At 42.8% G+C, this 23,174-nt stretch overlaps 1 protein-coding gene across 7 annotated transcripts in view; it reads right to left on the bottom strand.

Moving 5' to 3' along the window:
• LOC149239665 (glycerol-3-phosphate acyltransferase 9-like) overlaps positions 1-23,174 on the bottom strand; it is a 210,251-nt gene that overhangs the window by 63,174 nt on the left and 123,903 nt on the right. For all 7 annotated transcript variants that reach the window (XR_016246458.1, XR_016246456.1, XR_016246457.1 and 4 more), the window contains exon 14: positions 20,801-20,860. Coding sequence is in view for 4 of the 7 variants with exons in the window: in XM_089373474.1 (XP_089229600.1) it covers positions 20,812-20,860 (49 nt within the window). In the remaining 3 variants the exon portion in view is untranslated. The remainder of the gene's footprint in view (positions 1-20,800; positions 20,861-23,174) is intronic.

The following is a 23,174-nucleotide window of genomic DNA, read 5'->3' as shown; positions in this document are numbered from 1 at the left end:
CAATTGGAATGTATTTGAGAAAATACACGCAAAAAAGTGCAACAGGTATAACTTTGAGCTCTAGCCTTCAGTTGAGCAATTACACTTATTGTAATTTTTAATTTTTAATTTATGACCTTCAAGTGTCAAGAGTCAAGAGTCAAGACTCATTAGTTTTTTTGACACTCTTACAGGTTGGAGTTCACACGCCTCAATGATTTAGTGTATGTGCATTACAACATCCGACTTCGAGTGAGGCAAATAGAAGCACCAATGGATCCAGATGCCATTTCCTTAGACAATATTGATGTATTGTCTTAGTGGAGGGTGGAGTTTGAAGAGCCCATCCTGGAGGAGTCACCTTCATGGTTAGAGCCAGATGATCCATTAGAACAGGGGCAACAAGAGGAGGAGGACTCGGAGGAGGAGCAGCACTCGAAGGAGGAGCAGGAGGAGGAGGAGGAGGACATTGTGGGAGCATCAGCATCAACACCATCTGCTATAGATATAGGAGAGCACAGCTCCATACCTAGCACTCATTATTTGACATTAGGTGCAGAGGCCTTCTACTACTAGGGGCAGGCCTGGAAAACAGCCCATCATGTTTTCTCGTAAAAGGGGGAGAGGGCAGTGATTTCAGATAGATCACTGCTAGTTTTATTTGTTATGCTACATATAACTCATGATGATGAGATACTTTTATATATGTGATGTTATTTTGTATTGGTTCTCCACATTTGAGTCCTTGAATGGACAATTATCAGGGATCAGCAGGATTTGGTATCGCCTTTGATGTATCATTTCTATTTGACATCATATATATCAGTGCTTTCTTCATATTTATGTGTCAATGTGTTTATTTCATGTTGTTATTGCTTTATGTGTTGAAAAAATTTGGAAAAAAAAAAATAAAAATAAAAAATTGAATATATTATGCATTTTTTATGCTTGCCGATATTTTCGACGATATTGCCGATAAGATTTTTTTGGACCCTCGCCGATATTTTGCCGATACCGATATTTTCAACACTGGTATTTTCCCTTGAAGAATTAATAAAATGGCTCAACAATTCTTTATTTCCAGCGTTTTCATGGGTGCTTGTGATCTGGATTTAAACAAGAACGCAACAAATTACAGAGACAAACCATAAACACATAGATGCAGCATACTTCATTTCATTAATGTAAAATACTGAAATATGCTTACAAATAGAAATGGAAATAAACCAGCTAAGGCGATGGTAGCGTATCTCTGAGAAGAGATGTGGTGGTTACATGCCTCTGAACTGTGTTATAATAAGGCTCGAAGGCCTATTTATTGTTGAGAAACAATGGAAAACCCTTAACATCCCAAAACCTAACCCCAGAAGATGAAACGCCAAATTGTGGGCCTCGTTTGGGTAAATTAGTACATCAATTTCCCGGAGTCGTAACTTTGGCATACGATCTCTGTTTGACGCATACAATAGCTTGTTAGAAAGATCTATCCAAACACAACTTTGGGAAGAGCAACATCGGTCCACGGACCCATGTTGCCCCCAGATTTCCAAAAAAACGTCATTTAGGGCCTCAAAATAGCTCCAGAAGTTCAAGACCCGAAAAACTGCTAAAAATAGTAAACTGTGCTACAATTTAGGAACTAAAAAAGATGAAAGAGACACTTGTGGGGGTCCAAATGGGATAGGTGGGTGGCCACCAACATCCACCTGGATCATTCCTCACCCCTTAGGAAGCAATGGTCCCCATTGTGTTGAGTTCCTCCCTGAGATGAGGAAGCTTTTGTTGATTTGGGTCTCTGGTGGGTTGTTCTACAATTTCTCATGTGTCCAAAAATGGTGGGAAGCATGGTCGACGACGGTCCACATTGAACACTCGATGCAAGCGAAGGAATGGAGGAATGTTGTGCTTCAAAGCATTGTTTCCCATAGCCTTGGTACTGGTGTAAGCACCATGTCAGAGTGGTCTGAGTTTCTGATGGGTTCTGGTAATGTGTTCTCTCTGCAGATGTAACCAAACTTTGTCGCCCACCTGAAACTTGTGTGGTACCCCTGTGGGTGAGGAGAAGTTGTTCTTGTGTTCTGTCATGACCATATCCCTTTGCTACTGCTGCTGCGTGGAGGAACCCTTTGTGGGGGTCATGGATGTAGCAATGATCTTCCCCTTACTTTGGGAGCGAACCAGACAGACAATAAATTTCCTAGTCTGTGATATGAGCTTGCTGCCTTTCTTAGTAGTGATCAAAAGGTGGCGGTATGTGGGGCTACCTCCGGTATTCTGTATAATGAATCACCCAAAGAAATGATGACAGCGCGAGGCCTTGACTCATACACAGCATGTCACCTCCACAAGTATGGCTGGCCTAATAGCACATCACAAACATCCAGAGGTGTAACATCACACAATACCTCGTCTGTGAAGGGCTTGATGCTGTAGGGAAGGCGGCACTACTGGTAGACTTTGAGATCTCATCCTTCATGAAGCCACCTGATACTGTACGGTTGCGGGTGTGGTGTAGTCAGTAGGCCTAACCGCTTCACGACCTCTGCTGAAATGAGGTTCTTTTGGCTGCCACTATTGACAATGAATTGCAGCGGCGAACCCTTCACCCACATCTGTGAGTGGAAAAGACGTTCCCCCTCCTCTGGATCTTCGGGTTCATTCTTCTGGATCTTGGCGATGGCAATAGTAGTGTTGGGCTCCGCATCAATGATCTGTTTCCCTTTGCCATTCCCCTTGTCAGGTTCTAGCTCGGGATCGGAACATGCATCTGATTCGGAAGCCTTCAACTCGACCACCAGCGACTGCTTGGTCCGGCACTCACTTGTGTTATGAGTGGGACTCTTGTGGAACTCACACCACTTTCCTGTGTCCTTCTTCAGCTTCGTGGTGTTGTTCTTTTCTTGTGGCTTCAACAGGTTGTCTTGGGTCACCCCGCCTTGGCTTTGTCCTTTGGGCTTCGGATTTGCAGATCCAAAGTCTCGCTTCTTCTGTTTGAACTTTTGCTCGATTTTGACAGCGTATCGGTATGCCGTGTCGAGCGAGGAGATGTTCAGGAACTCCATCTCTTCCTGGATGTATCTGTGTAGGCAGCCACGGTATTTCAGTACCAAATGCAGCTCAGAGAGAGTCCTTGATACCCAACTGTGTGCGAAGGGCATGAAAAATGTTTGTGAACTCTAGCACATCTTGGTCTCGCCCCTGCCGCAGTGTGGTCCATCTGATGTATTTGTCCTCATAGCTTTTGACAGGGTAGTACTGCTCCTTGACGACATCCCAGAATGAATCCCAAGTGAGTGCGGGTGAAAATAGTGAACCCGTATTTTCATACTTCTGCTCGCAGTAGGTTTCCCACCAGTCCTTGACGTGGGGGGCTACTTTGAGAAGATCGAAAACAATCTTTTCCTGACTCGAAAATTCATGAACAAAAAAATATCCTTCTAGCAGATTTAACCATTTATCTATGGCATCTGCATCTATCTGACCATCGAATATGGGGATTTCAAAATTAACTTGTACCTTAAAGGGCATGGCGTTTCCAGAGTAGCTGTTGGAAGTCGATGCGTCGCCTCTGGGTAGCCGCTAAAGGCTCTGCGCAAAGCTATCCATCATCGCGTTCCTTTGTCGCTCGACGGCTTCTTCGAGCAAGATTTTGATAGGATCTCCTGCCCCCTCGTCTTTCTTCTCATCTGCCATGGGAGGTCGTCAGGATTTGCAAGGCTGGTCTTGCAAAGGTTCGACTGGTTCAAGCCCTAACTCCTTATATCCCGACCTCGTTGGGGAAATGCAAAGAAAAACAGAGAAAAAGCAGATCGCTCTGATACCACTGATCCAGATTTAAATAGGAACGCAACAAATTACAAAGACAACCATAAACACATAGATGCAACGGAAATAATACTTCATTTCATTAATGTAAATACTGAAATATGCTTACAAACAGAAATGGAAATAAACCAGCTAGGGCGATGATAGCGTATCTCTGAGAAGAGATGTGGTGGCTACATGCCTCTGAATTGTGTTACAATGAGGCTTGAAGGCCTATTTATTGTTGAGAAACAATGGAAAACCCTTAACATCCCAAAACCTAACCCTAGAAGATGAAACGCCAAATTGTGGGCCTCATTTGGGTAAATTGGTACATCAATTTCCCGGGGTCGTAACTTTGGCATACGATCTTCGTTTGACATGTACAATAGCTTGTTAGAAAGATCTATCCAAGCACTACAACTTTAGGAAGATCAACATCGGTCCATGGACCCATGTTGCCCCCAGATTTCCAAAAAAACGTCGTTTAGGGCCTCAAAACGGCTCCGGAAGTTTAGGACCCGAAAAACTGCTAAAAATAGTAAACTGTGCTACAATTTAGGAACTGAAAAAGTTGAACGAGAAACTTGTGGGGGTCCAAATGGGATAGGTGGGTGGCCACCAACATCCACCTGGATCAGCTTGATGGTATTTCGTTTTACTAATTGCTTGATTGTTTGCTTGCTTCGTTTATCACTTAATTTCCTGTTTAGGATATTACACTGAAACGTCTCCCTCTGCGCTGCTGATGTCTGACATCACTGCCTACCTGCTGAAATTTCTAAGTCTAACCACTAGAAATTTTATTTGTATTCTTTGGTTTATTTCTCCTACTTGTTAATTAGGAACAAGTTATTTAAACATATAAACATCGAAATAAACACAATACAGTCTCAACCATCTACAAATCAACAACTGAAAGAAATGGAAAACACATAAGTGACACCGTTATTTTTGGATAACTCGTCCCTGGGAAAACCCAATGCAGGAAAACCGATGCAACAATTTTGAGGGTTTATTTTATTATGCAATCTATCCTTGAGTACAACTGGGTGCCAAACTGGCTCACCCGATAGAGAAAATAATCTGGTAGTAATACCTCTCTATTCGGAAGCAGATATTTAGAAAATCTGCGCCACGAAACCCTCTCCAACAACCTCTAAAGCTCAGCGTTAGCCCACCTAGCCTCAGCGTCAGCTCAGAACCCTCTGCGTTAGCCCTTTGAGGCACTGCATAGCCTCTACGTCCCTCTACATCACTCCTACTGCCCTCTACATGGATGACGCAGGCCCTTCTGGCTCTGCGTGTTCCCTCTGGCTCAACGTCTACCTCTCTCTGCTTCTGCGCTGGTCTCTCGACACTATCTTTGCCTCTCTGCCTCGTACTCACTGCCCCTCGCTGCAACTGATCATTGATTCGATTTCTCTTAGCAAACCCCGCTCTAGAAAATCAAATGATTGATCACTCTGGTGTATTCTCCAACTGACCCTCAAGCCTCCTCTTATACTTTTCCTGTTGGTCCTTCAACGGCCGAGATTACATCTCTAATCAATGGCTAAGATTATATTTGTCTTGATCCATGTCATTTAGAACCTTCTAACCCAGTTTTATATTAATACCCATTAATATTTTATTTTTCCTAAGTTTAGACTTAGGAACTCCATTAAAAATATTAATTATTTTAATATCTCCTAAACCGGGAAGAATCTGTCCAAACCATTTCTGGGTCTTGGAGATCTCATGTGCTTTAGCCTCTCCACCAATTTTCATGGCTAGAGCACATCCGATGCTACCCCAAATCAACACCACCAACTACTGTGCAAATGTTGCATTTGTACTGTTGCTAACACTGCCACTAACAACACTACTTCTGTACTGCAACTCCCTCTCAAATTTTGCATCTGTGCTGATGTTGGCATTGCCACTACCAACACTGCATCTGCACTGTTGCTAGAACTGCCACTGCCAACACTGCATCTGCACTGCTGCTGGCACTGACACTGCGAACACTGCATCTGCACTGCTGCTGGCACTGACACTGTGAACACTGCATCTACACTGCTGCTGCCACTACCACTGCCAACACTGCATCTGCACTGCTGCTGCCACTGCCACTGCCAACACTGCATCTGCACTGCAACCTTCTCCAACTGTTGTTGTTACTGCATCAGCAACGTAAAAGCATCCAAAATTATTGAACTGTTGTTTAGCATGATGGATCTGTTGCTGCAGTTCTGACCACTGCTAGTTTCTGCGTTGACCCTCTGAAGCCTCTACGCTACTATTGACCTCTGCTCTGTGCCAACTGCACTACTACCAACTCTGCTCTGCGTTGCTCAGCCTCTGACCCTCTTAGCCACTACAACTGTCACTCTAACACTCCTCTGCACCAACTGACACTAGTCCATCCTGCTACTTCTGATCTGGGCTCCTGTAGCAAGGTATTGATCCAAGAGGTGGACTCCTCAAGGATCCCGCGCTACTGCAGCTCTTTCGAACTACAGTTCTATATCACTCCACCTATGGGAAATCATGGCAAACTCCTCCTCCTCGATTTGTGCGGATACAACCTTCGAATCATGCTTCTAATCCTTGACCTTCTTCTTGAGAGGACACTGTGTAGCGTAGTGACATAGTTCACTACACCGGAAGCACTTTATCTTCGAAACATCTTTCTTTTTCTTTCGTTGTTCCTACTGCCACTTAGATGTGAGGGTTGCATTCTCATCGTCCTCCTTGGGCTTTGTCCCATTGCTGTTGCTGCTACTCTCAAGTTTGCACTTGACTAAGTATCTCCTCATCTCTTCTTACTGAAGAGTAGCCCACATCCCTTCCCAATCTGGCAATGTCACTCTGCCCAAGAAACTCTGGACAAACACTTGCCATTTTAATAAGACTGAATTTAGGGCCAGCCACACCATCTTGGTAGGCTGACGTGTTGACCCCACATCTGCCAACGAGTCTCAGATCTCTTTGTGAAAATTTCTGAATCTACACATCAGAAATCCTACTGCTATCACTGGTTTATCATCTCCTACTTGTTATTACATTCAACAAGTTATTTAATTTATAAACAGTGATGAAAAACACTACTGCAGACTACACTAACATACAGATCATAAACTGAAACAAATATGAGACAAACACACAAGGGACACCGTTATTTTTGGACAACACGTCCTCGGAAAAACCCAATGTGGGAAAACTGGTGCAGCAGATAGAGGGTTTGTATTATTAAGCAGTAGTTCTGAATACAACTATGGATGCCCTCTCGAAAATCTAGTTACGGAGATAAAAAATACTGGAAAAAACCTAAGTGAAATTACCTCACATCACCTAGCAAAATCCCTCCGATCCGACAACTGAACTGACTATCCCCGACTACAATTGTGCTACCCCTTCGCAGTAGTTGCCTGGGCCTGCGTGGAGCACTCTGAGACTCTGCGTCAGCCTTGCGCTGCCTCTTACTGCCTCCTGGAGCTCTGACCTAGCCTTCTCGACTGATCCTGCTGCTCCCTGATTGAATTCAGACTTCTGCATGAGGACAACTCTTCCCTTGCGCAGGCACAACGTCAAGCAATGCGTGGGCCCTCCTGACCCAACGTCAGCCTCCCTTGGTCTGCACTGCCTCCTCTAGCATATATTTGCCTCTATCTGCTGAGTATTCAGGGTCTCGGAGAAGATCCTCCAACCTCACCTATCCCTGCCCCTCTGCTACAACTCAGATCACCTGTTCGACTTTCTCAACAAACCTCGCCCCAGAAAAATCAAACTGACTAATCAATATGGTGTATCTCCAACTGACCCTCAAGCCTCCTCTTATACTTTTCTTGTTGATGAATCAATGGCCGTGATCTAATCACTAATCAACGGCTAAGATTAAATTTGACTTGATCCTCGTCTCTTAAAAGCTTCTCACCCATCTTTTTATTAATACCCATTAATATTTTTATTTTCCTAAATTTAGACTTAGGAACCCGTTAAAAATATTAATTATTTTAATAACTCACAATCCAGGCGGAATTTCTCCAAACAATTTCTGAGTCTTGGAGATATTATGTATTCTAGCCCCTCCACAAAATTTCAGAGCTAGAGCACATACGTTGCTACCCAAAATCAACAATCCCTCTTATCGAGGAATGTGCTCTAGCTGTTGGGTTATGTTATATTCTTTCCACGTAGTTAACAGGGGGTTTGAGGGGCACCCGTAACTCCACTTTATGGGGTCTGGGGCAGTGCCTTAAAAAAATTTGGTTTTGGACCCTATGTTAGGTTGGCGGACCCACCTATGGTTTTGTGCATGATTTTTGCACATGTTTTTTGGACGCGATGGTTTTCGGTCCATGGTATTGGACACGATGGTTTTCGGTCCATGGTATTGGATGCTTCGGCATGTATAAATATGTATTATAACATTGAAAAGAACATAATGAAAAATCAAGCTGGTAGTGCCGATTTTGGGATCCAGGGGAAAATCTCTGTGTATATGTGTTTTATGTGTTATGCTCTCGTATTGTTTATTTTCTGTGTTTTAGAATTCGTATGCAGGTAATTTCTGTACGGGGTTAAAACCTACATTTGGTATCGGAGCTGTTTTGGCTTCAAGGGGATGCCTTTGTTGCTGAGGGGTTTCACTCGGGCCTATGGTAGACCCTATTCAGTGGGAGATCTGCGAGATCGGTTCTGGCGGTGAAAGAAGATGGCGAGCAGTGGAAAGATAGAGATCGAGAAATTTAATGGTCAGAGTTTTGAGTTGTGGAAACTCAAGATGCATGATCTGTTGGTGGATAAAGATTAGTGGATCACGGTAGATCCGGGTACTAAACCAACGGGAGTGTCCGATGAAGAATGGAAGAAGTTGGATCGGAAGGCAAAGAGCACAATACGATTGTGTGTCTCAGATTCAGTATTGCTGAATGTATCAGGGGAAGCTACAACGAAGGATTTGTGGGACAAGTTAAGGACTTTGTACCAATCTAAGTCTCTGGTGAATAAACTGTTCCTGCGGAAAAAGCTGTATAACCTGAGGACGAAAGATGGAGACTCGGTGACAGAGCATCTGAACGCATTTAACACTATGGTAAGTTAGTTAGCATCTGTTGATATTAAAATTTCAGATGAAGATAAGTGCATCAGTTTGTTGTGTTCTCTACCAAATTCGTGGGATAGTCTGGTTATTGCAATAGGTAGCAATGCAACTGCCTTGCATTTTGATGAAATAGTCTCATCCTTGCTGACGGAGGACATGAGACAGAAAAATATGGAGAGCCAGAATGGTGATGCCTTGTCTGTACGAGGACGGTCCCAGAATAGAAACAAAAATAAGTCATTGAGTGGAAGATCTAAATCTCCAGGAAAACCAGTAAAGGTGGTGTGCTAGAAATGCGGAAAGGAAGGCCACTTCAAAAAGGACTGTAAATCTAAAGCTCCTGACAAAGGAAAGGGATCTGATGAGGCTCCTTCTGCAGAGGCGAAAACCACCTTAGATGAAGGTGGGGATGTGTACTTGGCTTCTTCAAGTACACATGTAGATCATGAGGCATGGTTAATTGACTCAGGTGCATCCTTTCACTTCACTCCCCATAGAGAGTGGTTCTGCGAGTATGAGAAATATGATGGTGGTGATGTCTTCTTGGGGGATGACAGGAAGGCTAGAATCATTGGTCGTGGAAAAGTAAAGTTGAAGCTGCAAGGTGGAAGGGTTAGAACACTTCCGGGTGTTCTGCGTATTCCTGCATTGGCTAGAAATCTGATTTCTGTAAGCAAGTTGGATGATGCATGTGTAAAAACAGTGTTCGAGAAGGATACCTACAAGATGGTTCGGGGAGAACTTGTATTGATGCGGGGAGCACTTGTATTGATGCGGGGAGTTCAGATTGGAACTCTGTACAAGCTGCAAGGTAGCACTGTTATTGATGGGTGCAATAGTTCTGTGGTTCCTAAAAGTGGAGCAGAAAATCTAGTGGTCTCTGGAGAGAAGACCATGTTGTGGCATCAAAGGCTTGGACATATTGGAAAAAAGGGCCTTCGAATACTTCATGGTAAAGTATGGTAGAAGGTCTGAGTAATAGCTCTCTGGATTTTGATTTCTGTGAAAATTGTGTATATGGGAAGCAGAATCGGGTGAGTTTCCCCTTTGGTAGTAAGAGGGCGAAACAGATATTAGAACTTGTGCACAGTAATGTGTTTGGACCTATGAAGGTTCCATCACTGGGTAAGTCTGTGTACTATGTATCATTTATAGATGACTTCTCAAGGAATACATGGATATATTTCTTTAAGAATTATCTGAAGTCTTTGACAGGTTTAAAGAATTTAAGGCTCTAGTGGAAACCCAGACAGAGAAGAAGATAAAGGTGTTGAGAACAGATAACGGTGGAGAATTTTGCAGTAAGGAATTTGAAGAATTCTGTAAGACGTGTGGTATAGCACGGCAAAAGACTACTCCATATACACCTCAGCAAAATGGAGTTGCAGAAAGAATGAATAAGACGTTGATGGAAAGGGCAAGAATCATGCTCAGTGGTGCGAGGTTGGGACAGAAATTCTGGGCAGAGGCGGTGGACACTGCATGTTACCTGGTCAACAGGTCAACTTCATCAGCGTTGGAGGATAAGACTCCACAAGAGGTATGGACTAGTAAGAAACCCTCTTTTTCACATCTGAGGGTATTTGGATGTGATGCATATGTACATGTTCCAAAGGAGAAACGAACCAAGTTGGATAGTAAATCTGAAAAGTGCATCTTTATTGGGTATAAGGATGGTTTAAAGGGTTATAATCTTTGGAACCCAGTCACACGGAAGGTTGTGTACAGCCGAGATGTGGTGTTCAGAGAGGTGAAAGATGTTATTAGACATGAAGTCCAACGAAAGGAACCTGAGAAGATAGAGTTTGAGCTAAAGGAGGAAGAATCAAACTCTACAGTAGAGGAGGAATCAGAAGATGAAGAGCCACAAACTCCGGCTGTGAGAAGATCAGTTCGAGAAAGAAGGCAGCCAAAAAGGTATAGTCCATCTTCTTTCTGTTCAAATTTTGCTTTGTCTGTTACTGATGATGATCCCAGAATTGTGAAGGAAGCAGTGGATTCAGAGGATGGAAAACTCTGGAAAAAGGCCATGGTTGATGAAATGGCATCTTTGCACAAAAATGAGGCTTGGGATCTGGTGGAGTTGCCTGCTGGAAGGAAACCCATTGGCAGCAAATGGGTGTTCAAGAACAAGACAAATGCAAAAGGAAAGGTGGAGAAATACAAAGCTCAGTTGGTAGCAAAAGGTTATTCCCAGGTGTCGGGAATTGATTTTGGTGATATTTTTTCTCCTGTTGCCAAGGTAACTTCTATTAGATTACTTTTATTTGTTGTTGCTGCTTTTGATTTTGAGGTAGAACAGATGGATGTGAAGATAGCATTTCTTCATTGGGATTTGGAAGAGGAGATCTACATGAAGCAACCTGAAGGCTTTGCGGTGAAGGGTAAGAAAGAACTGGTATGCAAGTTAAAGAAGTCTCTGTATGGGTTAAAACAGTCACCAAGGATGTGGTATCAGAAATTTGATACATTTATACAGGGACTTGGCTTCACAAAAAGCAAAGCAGATCACTGTGTGTATTTTAAATTAATTGGTGACCGTGTTATTTATCTGGTCTTGTATGTGGATGATATGTTGCTGGTTGGAAATGACAAATAAATTATCCAGGATTTGAAGACCCAATTGTTCTCCAAATTCGACATGAAAGATATTGGTGCTGCAAGCTATATTTTGGGCGTGGAAATTAAAAGAGATCGGGCAAAGAGGAAGCTCTGGTTAAACCAGAGGAAGTATGGCGAGACAATATTGCAGAGGTTTACTATGCAGGATAGTAAACCGATGAAGGTTCCTATTCCTGTAGGTGTGAGGTTATCTGTTGAACAGTGTCCCAAGACACAAGAAGAGGAAGAGGACATGTCCCGTGTTCCATATGCAAGTGTAGTCGGTAGCCTGATGTATGCAATGGTCTGTACTAGACCAGACATTGCACATGCAGTGGGAGTATTGAGTAGGTTTATGTCAAAACCAGGGAAAGAGCATTGGACAGCAGTGAAGCGGGTTTTCAGGTATTTACGTGGCACTAGTGATTATGGTTTGTGCTACCAAGGAAGACCAGGATTGGACAGAGTGTTGGATATTCATGGCTTTATTAATGCAGACTGAGCTGGAGATCTGGATCAGAGAAGATCTACAAGTGGATATGTATTTAACCTATTTGGAGGTGCAGTCAGTTGGATGAGTAAGAAACAATCTGTAGTGGCACTATCAACTACAGAGGCAGAATACATGGCAGCCACTCATGCAAGCAAGGAAGCAGTTTGGCTGCAGAGATTGTGTTCAAGAATGGGGTTAGTACAGGAAGCTATAAGGATAGACTGTGACAGCCAAAGTGCAATTTTCTTGGCAAAGAACCCCGCATATCATTCAAAGACAAAGCACATTGATGTTCAGTATCACTTTGTGAGGGATATGATAGAAGACAAAAAGGTGTTGCTAGTAAAGGTGGACACTTTGAAGAATACTACAGATGCATTGACAAAATCTGAGAGCTCTGAGAAGTTCTCTTGGTGTAGAGAGACAATGGGCATTTCAAGGCTGGAAAAATGACAAAGCTCTCTTGTGGCCCCCTGTGGAAAGAAAACAACAACTGGGAGAATGTTGGGTTATGTTATATTCTTTCCACGTAGTTAACAGGGGGTTTGAGGGGCACCCGTAACCCCACTTTATGGGGTCCGGGGCAGTACCCCAGAAAATTTTGGTTTTGGACCCTATGTTAGGTTGGGCGGACCCACCTATGATTTTGTCCATGATTTTTGCACATGTTTTTTGGACGCGATGGTTTTCGGTCCATGGTATTGGATACTTCGGCATGTATAAATATGTATTATAACATTGAAAGGAACATAATGAAAAATCAAGTTGGTAGTTCCGGTTTTGGGATCCAGGGGAAAATCTTTGTGTATATGTGTTTTATGTGTTATGCTCTCACATTGTTTATTTTCTATGTTTTAGAATTCGTATGCAGGTAATTTCTGTATGGGGTTAAAACCTACACTAGCAATATTTCCTAGCAGAAGTTTCACACTGTTCCACGACATCGGTCCTTTGTGCTGTTGATGCTTGGCATGTTGCCCTTCATCCACTGCACTGCTGCATCCTATACTGCTGCCAATGTCACTGCTACATTTGTACTATAGCTCCCTCTCAATATGCTACATCATGCTTCCCATATCACTACCACTACTAACTGCTGCACTGCAACTCAGTTGTTGAGAAGTAAGCAACTGAAAAGTCACCCAAAAGCTAACATGTCGGTCAGTCTAGATGTCCCTTGACACTGAAGCAACCTCTGCTACTAATATGTGTTGACCCTCTGATGCTATTGCGCTGCTGTTGTATCTGCTCTATGCCTCCCGCACTGTTGCAACACTCCACTATGTTGCTTCAGAATTTGGCACTCTAGCTCTGCCACTATTGCTCCATCATCCCCGCATCGACTCCCATCATTCTGCTACTGTCATTAAGGGCTCCCATAGTCGTATGTGATCTAAGAGTTTAGGCACCTCAAGGATCCTGCCCCTATATAGTCCTCCCGAATACAATTCGATGTCACCCCACCTCTTTTCTAGCACTCATGGAGCAGTCGTCGTCATCATTCTCCTTGTCAACTTTCGTTGGAGCAACCTTCGAGTCAGAAGCCTCTTCCCTGCCCTTCCTACGGGGGTACTGAGTGGCAAAATGTCCTAGTTCCCCACACTTGAAGCATCTGACCTTGGATATATCCTTTTTCTTCCTCTTCTGCTGCCCTTGTTGTCCCGATGATACGAGAGTTGCATCCTCCTCCTCCTCCTTCTTGACTGGGGCTCCTCTGCTGCTACTCCTTGCCTTGGTCAGCCTCCTAATCTCTTCTTGTCGAAGAGCTGCCCACATCTCCTCCCAACTGGGGAGAGAAGCTCTTCCCAAGATACTCTAGACAAATGTCTCCCAGTCTTCAGTGACTGCATTCAAGGCAGTCCTGACCATGAACTCGGGATTAGGTGTAAACCCCACGGAAGTAAGCTGGTGTCGAATCCCTTGTAACCTGAGAAGGAAGGGATCGATTTCTTCTCCCTTCTGCATCTGGTACTGTCTCAGTTGATTCTCCAATAGCATCTTCCGTTGAACAGAAGTCCCCTGGTACAAGGTGGTCAGTGTCTCCCACATCTCCCTTGTTGTTTCCTTCTCAGCAATGTGTGGGACCACATGATCTTTGACCCCGTCTAGAATCATGCATTTAGCCTTCGCCTGGGCCTCCTCGTACTTCTTCAGTGGATCAACGTCGACCAAAACAACAACTACCTTCAAGGCATAGTCCTTGATGTGATTCTTGTCTAGGACTGCCAGGATCCTGGCCTTCCAGATGACAAAATTGGATGCTCCATCCAATCTGTCCTGATCCCTTAGTCCATTGACTGCCATCTTTGCTCAACCAAATGTAGGACTGGTTCTCTTCTCCCTCTCTTGTTGCTACTCCAACAAGACTCGGATCTAGATTTCTTCGGCGCTAGAAATCCTCTAAGGAACAAGCTCCTCTAGACTCCCTCTGAGTCTTGATTTCCTTCACGAAAATCCTCCCGCCAAATGTCGAATCACTCCTCTCTAATCCTCCTTTGCTGTTGTTCAGCAACCCAGATCTAGATTTCTTTGGCTAGAAATCTGTCAAGGCAGTGACTCCCTCTACCTTGGCTTTGTCTCCACAGACACTGTTCTGTACCAACAACAACAACGTCCCACCAGCTCCTCAGATTAAATCTGCACTGTTTCTCCAGCCCCGCCAACTGACTGATTTGAGCCTCTCGGGCTCTACGCTAGCCCAGAGAGCTGACGTAGTGACTCCCTCTACCTTGGCTTTGTCTCCATAGACACTGTTCTGTACCAACAGCTACAGCGTCCCACCAGCTCCTCAGACTGAATCTGCACTATTTCTCCAGCCCCGCCAACTGACTGATTTGAGCCTCTCAGGCTCTACACTAGCCAAGAGAGCTGACGCAGTCACTACGTGAGCTCCTCTCGGGTACTGCGTCACTCTCTACATGCTCGAAATACTAACGCAGGCACTGCGTGGGCCTCTGCGTCACTCCTTTAGCTGCTCCTTCGCCTTTGAAACATCAATGTCACTCGGAATAGTTGCTTCTCTGCAGCAAATTCACTGGATCTCCTGGCTGATGGCTTCAATGTCCTATGATCTGCAATCCTCTGATAGCATGTGAAAATTTCTAAATCTACACATCAGAAATCCTACTACAATCACTGGTTTATCATCTCCTACTTATTATTACATTCAACAAGTTATTTAATTTATAAACAGTGATGAAAAACACTAATGCAGACTACACTGACATATAAATGATAAACTGAAACAAATATGAGACAAACACACAAGGGACACCGTTATTTTTGGACAACACGTCCCCGGAAAAACCCAATGCGGGAAAAATAATGCAACAGATAGAGGGTTTGTATTATTAATTAGTAGTTCTGAATACAACTCTGCATGCCCTCTTGGCAATCTAGTTACAGACATAAAATATACTGGTAGAAACCTAAGTGACATTACCTCACTTCACCCGGCAAAATCCCTCCGATCCGGCGATTGAACTGACTATCCCCGACTACAACTACGCTGCCCCTTCGTAGTAGCTGCGTGGGCCTACGTGGAGCACTCTAAGACTTTGCGTCAGCCTTGCGCTGCTTCTTACTGCCTCTTGGAGCTCTGATGTCAACCTTCTCAGCTGATCCTACTACTCGCTGAATTCAGACTTCGGTAGGAGGACAACTCTTCCCCTGCATTGGCACTGCGTCAAGCAATGCGTGGGCCCTCTTGGCCCAACGTCAGCCTCCCTTGGTATGCACTGCCTCCTCTGGCATATCTCTACCTCTCTCTGCTGAGTATTCGGGGTCCCGGAGAAGATCCTCCAACCCCAACTATCCTTGCCCCTCTACTGCAACTCAGATCACCTGTTCGACTTTCTCAGCAAACCTCGCCCCAGAAAAATCGAACTGACTGATCAATATGGTGTATCTCCAACTGACTCTCAAGCCTCCTCTTATACTTTTTTTGTTGATGAATCAACGACCGTGATCTAATCTCTAATCAACGGCTAAGATTAAATTTGACTTGATCCTCGTCTCTTAGAAGCTTCTCACCCATATTTTTATTTTCCTAAGTTTAGACTTAGGAACCCATTAAAAATATTAATTATTTTAATAACTCACAATCTGGGCGGAATTTCTCCAAATGATTTATGGGTCTTGGAGATCTTATGTATTCTAGCCCCTCCACGGAATTTCAGAGCTAGAGCACATCTGATGCTACCCAAAATCAACACTCCTGAAGCTTCATAAGGAACAGATCAATGCGTTCCCCCTTCTGCATTTCCATGGATCTCATCTTCTACTCCAAGTACATATTTTGCTGCTTGGAAGATCCTTTGTATAGCGTGGCCAAAGCTTCCCACATATGTCGAGCAGTGTCCTTGCCAGCAATGTGGCACACTACATCATCCCTCACTCCGTCAAGGATCATCCTCTTGGCCTTCGCCATCTCGGCCTTGTACTTCTTGAGCAGATCTGGATCCGCGGGTACAACTACCACACTGTCGACATATGTTTTGAGATCGTGTTCATCCAAAAGGCATGAGATGTTTTCCTTCCAGATCACATAGTTGGATGCAACCTCCAACCGATCCTGATCTCGCAACCCATTAGGTGCCATCTCTGCCAACGAAATGTCAAACTGCCTCCTCTCCTCTGCGTTGTTGCTGCGCTGGCCTGCACACTCCCTGCTAGAGTTAGTAGATTTGCTTCTCCTTGCTACTGCCCAGCAAATGAGAATTCAGACTTCTTGGCAGGAAGTCCATTGAGGAAGAACTCCCTCAAAATAGTGTCTCTCTTCTTCCTTCTAACGTTTTTTCTGCCCCAGCAACTGCTGCAGAAAACTGCATCACACCAGATACCTCCTCTTCGCTGAAGCTTTTGCACTACTCCCTTTGACACTAGCAAACTTCAATATGGAAGTCTTACCTCTCCGTTGACTTACTCATAGAGAGACCTTCCTCGAAAATTTTGCCCTTCTGGCCTAGACTGCACAATCCCTTTGAGGATTCGATTTGCTTCATATGCAACACTTCGACTCTCCTTCTCTTTACCACTGGGTTCTTTCGGCTCTGCTCTCTTGCTTCACTTGCAGCTTTGATACTATGTGAAAATTTGGAAGCCCAAATTTCTACTGCAGCAATTGATTAAGTTCCTTCTATTTGTTAATTACTGAACAAATTATTTACTGCTTCCTACAACAAATATCGAAACTAATACACTGCAGCCTTCACCAATTAAAATTATATGCGGAAACAAGTAACTGAGCAAGAAAGAAATACACAACACATTACACAATTATTTTTGGACAAATGTCCCCAGAAAAACCCAATGCGGGAAAACGGGTGCAGCAGTTGAGGGTTTGTATTATTAAGCAGTAGTTTTCTTAATACAATCTCTGGGTGCTTTACTAGCTATTCAGTACAAAGAATATGACTGACAAAATATTAATGAGAAATACCTCCCACTATCACTGGCGATCCCGATTCCCGACTAATCCAGCCACAGAATGGCTTGTCCCTTGCTGCCTCTGCGCAGTCACTATGTAGGCCTAACGTCACAGCTCCTACGGATATCGTCACCCCTTCTACTCATCGATTTGCCTCTGAGACTTCGATTTTGTCCTCCTGGTCTCACATTCCATCTTCAGAAATCAATCTCTCCAGCAAAAATATAGATCTTCTCAAGGCTCTGCACTGCCTCTGCGTCAGCCTACGCTACTCATTGTAGCCTCCGCGCTGCCTCTCCCAGATCTCTCTTTGCCTCCTTTGCTGAGTATTCCCAGATCAAGAGAAATCTCCAACCGGAACTATTCCTACCCCTCATTGGAAGAAATCACTTCAAATCTCTCTCTAGCAACTATTGCGCTGCTCTCTTCAGAAATTGGATCTATGATCTCCCACTCGATGTGTCTTCCAAATGCCCATCAAGCCTCTTCTTATAATCCTTCTGTTGAGAACCAACGGCCCAAATTAGATTAAAATCAATGGCTCAGATCATTTTGGCTTTGATTTACATCTTCTTCTAGAAGTTTCACCCATAGTTAAATTAATACCCTTTAATTATTTTAATTCCCTAAGTTTAAACTTAGGCCTCCATTAAAAATACTTAATTATTTTAATAAAATTGTCTCCGGGTGGAATTTCCCAAAACAATTTCTGGGTATTTTCGAATATATGTGTCCAAGCCTCCTTGCAAAATTTCAAGGCTTAGAGCACATCCGATGCTACCAGAAATCAACAATTGGTCCAAAAACAATGGTGTAATTGTGTTTGTGTTTATTTCTCTCCTGTACAGTATTTTGTTTCCGTAGTATTTTATATTGTGAAGGATGCAGTAGATTTTATTTCGATGTTTACTGTGTAACACTATAAATAACTTGATTAAGAAATTAACAAGTAGGAGAAATTTAATCAGTTGCTGCAGTAGGAATTCAGGTTAACCGAATTTTCACAGGGAAGCCCAGCCTAAACCGAATGCATTGTTTCAAGTTTCCCACTAGGTTCAAGTTCCTAGTCCAAAATAAGGAGGTATTTCCATCTAATTTTTTTAGAAAATTTTGAAAAAAAACCCATTCAGTCTTTGTCTCTCTTTAAGCCTGGACAAAGAGGGGAGAAAGAAGTGTGCTTTTAAGGGATGATAGGTCCTGTGTAAGCAGACGAGACTTCAAATCTGCGACCTCAGCATCTAAAAGAGCAAGGCGAAAAAACCTCACCCTATCTGAAAACCCTACTAAAAGCAGAGTATGACAAGTAGAGAAACTTGTTACCGAAATAACAGTTGTTGACCCAACTGGGCATTTCTGTCGCAGAGATCTCACACTGGGAATACCCTGCCCAAGGAATCTAACCATCGGGGGCTTGGAAAATGTCTTTCCCATGATTCCATAAGCACCAAGTGACCAACTGAAGAGAGAAAACGAAGAACAACACCATCGCTTATCAGAGGAGTTATTTAGTACTTTGTTATCGGATCTCAGATATTCCTCGATTAACTGAGCCCAAGGTCAGCGCTATTCAATGCCTTGGAGAGAAATGAAAGTGTCATTTGCCATCCAAGACCCTCCTCCTCTGAGATTTGCGATCTCAAATCCAATGACATCGCCATTTGAGGGAATGCCAAGAATTAAAACCCTAACTCATCACATTGACTCCATCCTCTCCACAGTTTTATTTGATGTTACAGCCCTGGGTCACTTTTGCTGCTTTCTACCCCATATTTTTTCTCAATAGGTGCAACTTCTTTGAATGTGTCCTTGCCTTTTATTGATTTTTCTTTATTTTACTGCTTGGGGCTCAAGGGGATGAAAGCAGGATATGTAAAATATGGCAATGATTACCCCCTTAAAGTGGGGTAGTTCATTTCCCATAAGGTGTTGGGACATTCATGGGTTCCTTAACGATGCAAGGGGAACTCGTAGGGGCCCTAGTAACCAGGGTGATGGCCATAATGATAGGGCATGGAGCTCATGTCTGGCTTTTTTCCACCTTCTAAATTTTATTGTCCTGACCATCTTTTGCATTTTGTGGTACATTTTCTGTTGTATGTGGCCATATTATGCTTTTAATTTTTTTTTTAGCTTCATCAACCTCCAGGGCATCATTCCAGGCCCGACCCAAGGTGTGGAGTAACACCTTGTGGACCCAATGGAAAAATGTGGACCCAGATAGGAAAAATGTGAAAAGGGATTATAATGAGTGAAGGGGAGTGAAATATATGGTATCGAGAAGTGGGACAACACAACCAAAATCAAGTTTTCCCATGTAGTGCCATTCCTAAAGCTAATAGCCAATAAAGGACATCCCACGGGACTAGGATTCAGGATTAACCCCCCTAGTTGAGGTAAGGGAACAAGAGTACAGTTAAAACCCTTCCTTCTTCCAAGTCACCCAACAATCCATGCCTAAATGTGCCCAAGAAAAACAAGCATAAACACCCAATTACATAATGGAAGATCATACCTTTGGGATCAGATGGTCCACTTTCTTCATGATAAATAGGCAAGGGTACACAATGGTTGTCTCAGATGGCGGAGAAAAGTAGCACATCAAAGCTATCAAGTGGCTAGCAAAGGGCTGCTGGCTGCCAGCTGAAGACAAATCAAGGAGAAAATTTCTCCCATATCTATCACCCACTGGTGGTGGGTAACAAGGTCTATTAGGCGTTCATCGTTACAGGAGGTGGAGATCAACAAACATTTCATTTCTATATGTTCAACAGTCAACTTATTTCATTTAACTGCCTTCAACAGCAAATCCGTGTAATGTTTCATTATGCTCAGCTCTAGAAAACCTTCCCTCACTAATACCATGTTCGATTTTTATTGTTCCTAATGTCCAATGTTATTTTTTATTATATTTTTAATTTCCACACATTATTTGTGGATTATCATTAGGTGGGGAAAATATATTAAAAAGCAACGAAGAATGATATTTGATGTTATTAACTACATAACTAGCATACCTCATTTGCAATAATAATACTACGAAATCCCATCTTATAAATCTCAAGTGCAGCCTCTAAGCAGACTACAATCTCAGAAGTCTTTAAGGCATGATCAACTCAAGATGCAAAAGGATATAGTTTGAATTTAAGCTCCTTCAATTATTTAGCTATCCATCCTATCATACTTGAGATTTTGAAGATATCATAGTAACAAATGTGGAGGAATTCACCTGACATCAGAATCTTATGCTTATGATTATTCTCTCGAGGATCAAAAGGATGGAAAATAGAAAGCAAATTACAACCATTAAACTTTCAAAAATAGAAACACAGAAACAAATGAAGAAAGATGTCACAAAAAAGCTATAAGACGACTATTAATAAGGTGTCCATGTTAGAAAAAATCTCACCTTTAGAGAGATTATTTATCTTCTAACCGCCTTAGCATTGCCTCTGCAAAGGTTTTTTGTCTACACAGATTTTAAAAGGTACTATTAGAATCATAAATATGTCCATAATAATGCACATTTCATATGTAAAATCTACAACGCCACATACATGCAAATTGAGCTATAAAATAAAACAACAAAGAATAATCTCATCAAACATATGATGAGAATTCTATGGGTGGATGATGGCACCTTATTTGGCCAAAACTATAAATATTATAACAGATCAATAAATGTTTTCATGGATATTCCCACAAATTCTTAAGCAAAGAGGACAGCAAATACTATAACATTATTATAACTTTTCATAATGTTTATTGAGTTGTAGCACATATTACAAGGAATTCTATACATTGTTTCAAGTACTACATCATTGGCAATTATTCCCACTTCGTAAGGAAACATTCTTAATATTGATCATCATCAACTACAGTGTCTTAGTTCTCAATATAAAACCCTAGATAACACCACATGAGTTGGACTTCCTTAAAGACAATTAGTAGGTACCATGTGTCGATGTATTAATTTATATATTTCAAATTAAAATTCTTAAATTAAGGAGACAAATGTTAGTTGATTACAAACTACTCACTCCACCCATCGCTCCATTAATTGCTCCAATAAGCTGTGATATTCCCACTTAGCAATATTGCTAAGGGAAATATCAACCTTGCCCAATTTTGTCTTATTCCATGTTTGCACTTAGGAAATGTGGGTTCAAAGGTCCCACATGAATTTTGGGATTAAGTGGGGGCCCAAACATTAGGAAAGAAGGGAAATATTGTGGCTCCAGTGGAGCGTGGGGCCCACCCCATGGATAATTACGGTCCACATGTGGAAGATGCTCTCATTGGAGCGAAGTTGGTGGGGAAAGTCGAGTTGGGCCCACATGGGCATCTTGGAGGCTCTTCGATAAATAGAGCAAGAGGCACTCATTTTGATCATTCATTCATCTATTCAGAAATTGTGTCTTTGACATTGCACGCTTGAGTTGAAGCAAAGTCTGCAATGTTGTTTAGCACACAAATGTCTCCAAGCGAAGATCTCAACCCTTGCTTCGGTGGACTTTGAGAGCCAGCTCAAGGAGGGAGTCCTACCTATCCCAGTTCGTACCAGCAGTAGGGAGTGCGAGTTTGTGGAGAGGTTTTGTAGCAAAAATACAGGGACTGCGCAGCTCTTAGAGGAGGCACGCTTGGAGGCTGTGGAGTGAAGGAAGTTAGGGGCTAAAACTTGAGGTGGAGTTCGGGGAAGTGTTGTGGGGGATTTTCTAACATTTTGGTGGAGCAACAAATGCAGCATTTGCTACAGGTTACATCTTCTGCTTGTGGAGGAGGGCCAAGCATTTGGGGGTCAATTTTGGAGCGTCAAAACTAGGACAAACCCTTTTTGGGTTTTTTTGGGTTTATTGAGGAGAGGCCAAGATTAATTTGGCAGAATTTTTTGGGCAGATTTGAGGGGTCAAACAGGGGTCCCAACTCAGCCAGCAGCTAGAGGAGCTAGGGGAAAATTGGGCCGAAATTCCAAGGTCAACATTTGGCCAATTCCTTCATGGGTTTTTGTGGGTTATTGGTGGAGAGCCTGAGGTTAATTTCCCGGAATTTTCTGAGCACCAGAGGAGGCCCTAGCTGCAGTTCCTTGCAACCAAAAACATATATTTTGGGTAGTTTCAATGCAGAGTCAGGGAATAGTAGTAGCAGATTTAAGAGGGATTTATTATTGCTCATTTGGGCTTAGCTAGCTTGCCTTGAGCAAGCCCAGGTGCACTCTTTCCAGCACCTCATTGTACCCTCTTCTTATTATAATAAAATGGCCTAGCAATGCAAATTTTGGTGAAATTTCATGGTTTGTCTCATGTGTTTCATTTTCATGGTTTTATGTCTATGTTTGCTTTGTTATTTATTGTAAAAAATTCCCTGGAAATATTACAGTGGTATCAGAGCCATAATCTTTGCTCAGCCTGTGGGAAACCCTTCGTTCTATGACAAAACTAGAATAAAAAGCTAAGAAATCATGGGATCCAAAGAAAGATAAGAATCAAACAACATGACAGTAACCTTGAATGAGGTGATTAGGATGCAACAAATGATGATTGATGTGGGGGAGAAGTTGATTCATTCTGCAATTGGGAATCAAGACCATTCTCAATCATACAACAAATCCACTATGCCCAAAATTATGGGTAATGCATCAAGATGGAAAGACATGATTGCAATTGATGTGGAGTTATTGGAAGAAAATTGGAGGGAATACCAATCATTGGGTCATGACATTCAAGCGTCCCTCTCTTTTTGGGAGTTCTCTAAACTACGAGGCACGCACAAACAAATGGGGATTC

The sequence above is a fragment of the Pinus tabuliformis genome, chromosome 8 (assembly GCF_031772625.1).
Source record: "Pinus tabuliformis cultivar Carrire ecotype Pingquan chromosome 8, CPIR1, whole genome shotgun sequence".
NCBI lineage: Eukaryota > Viridiplantae > Streptophyta > Pinopsida > Pinales > Pinaceae > Pinus > Pinus tabuliformis.
This window is presented reverse-complemented; position numbering and strand designations above follow the sequence as displayed.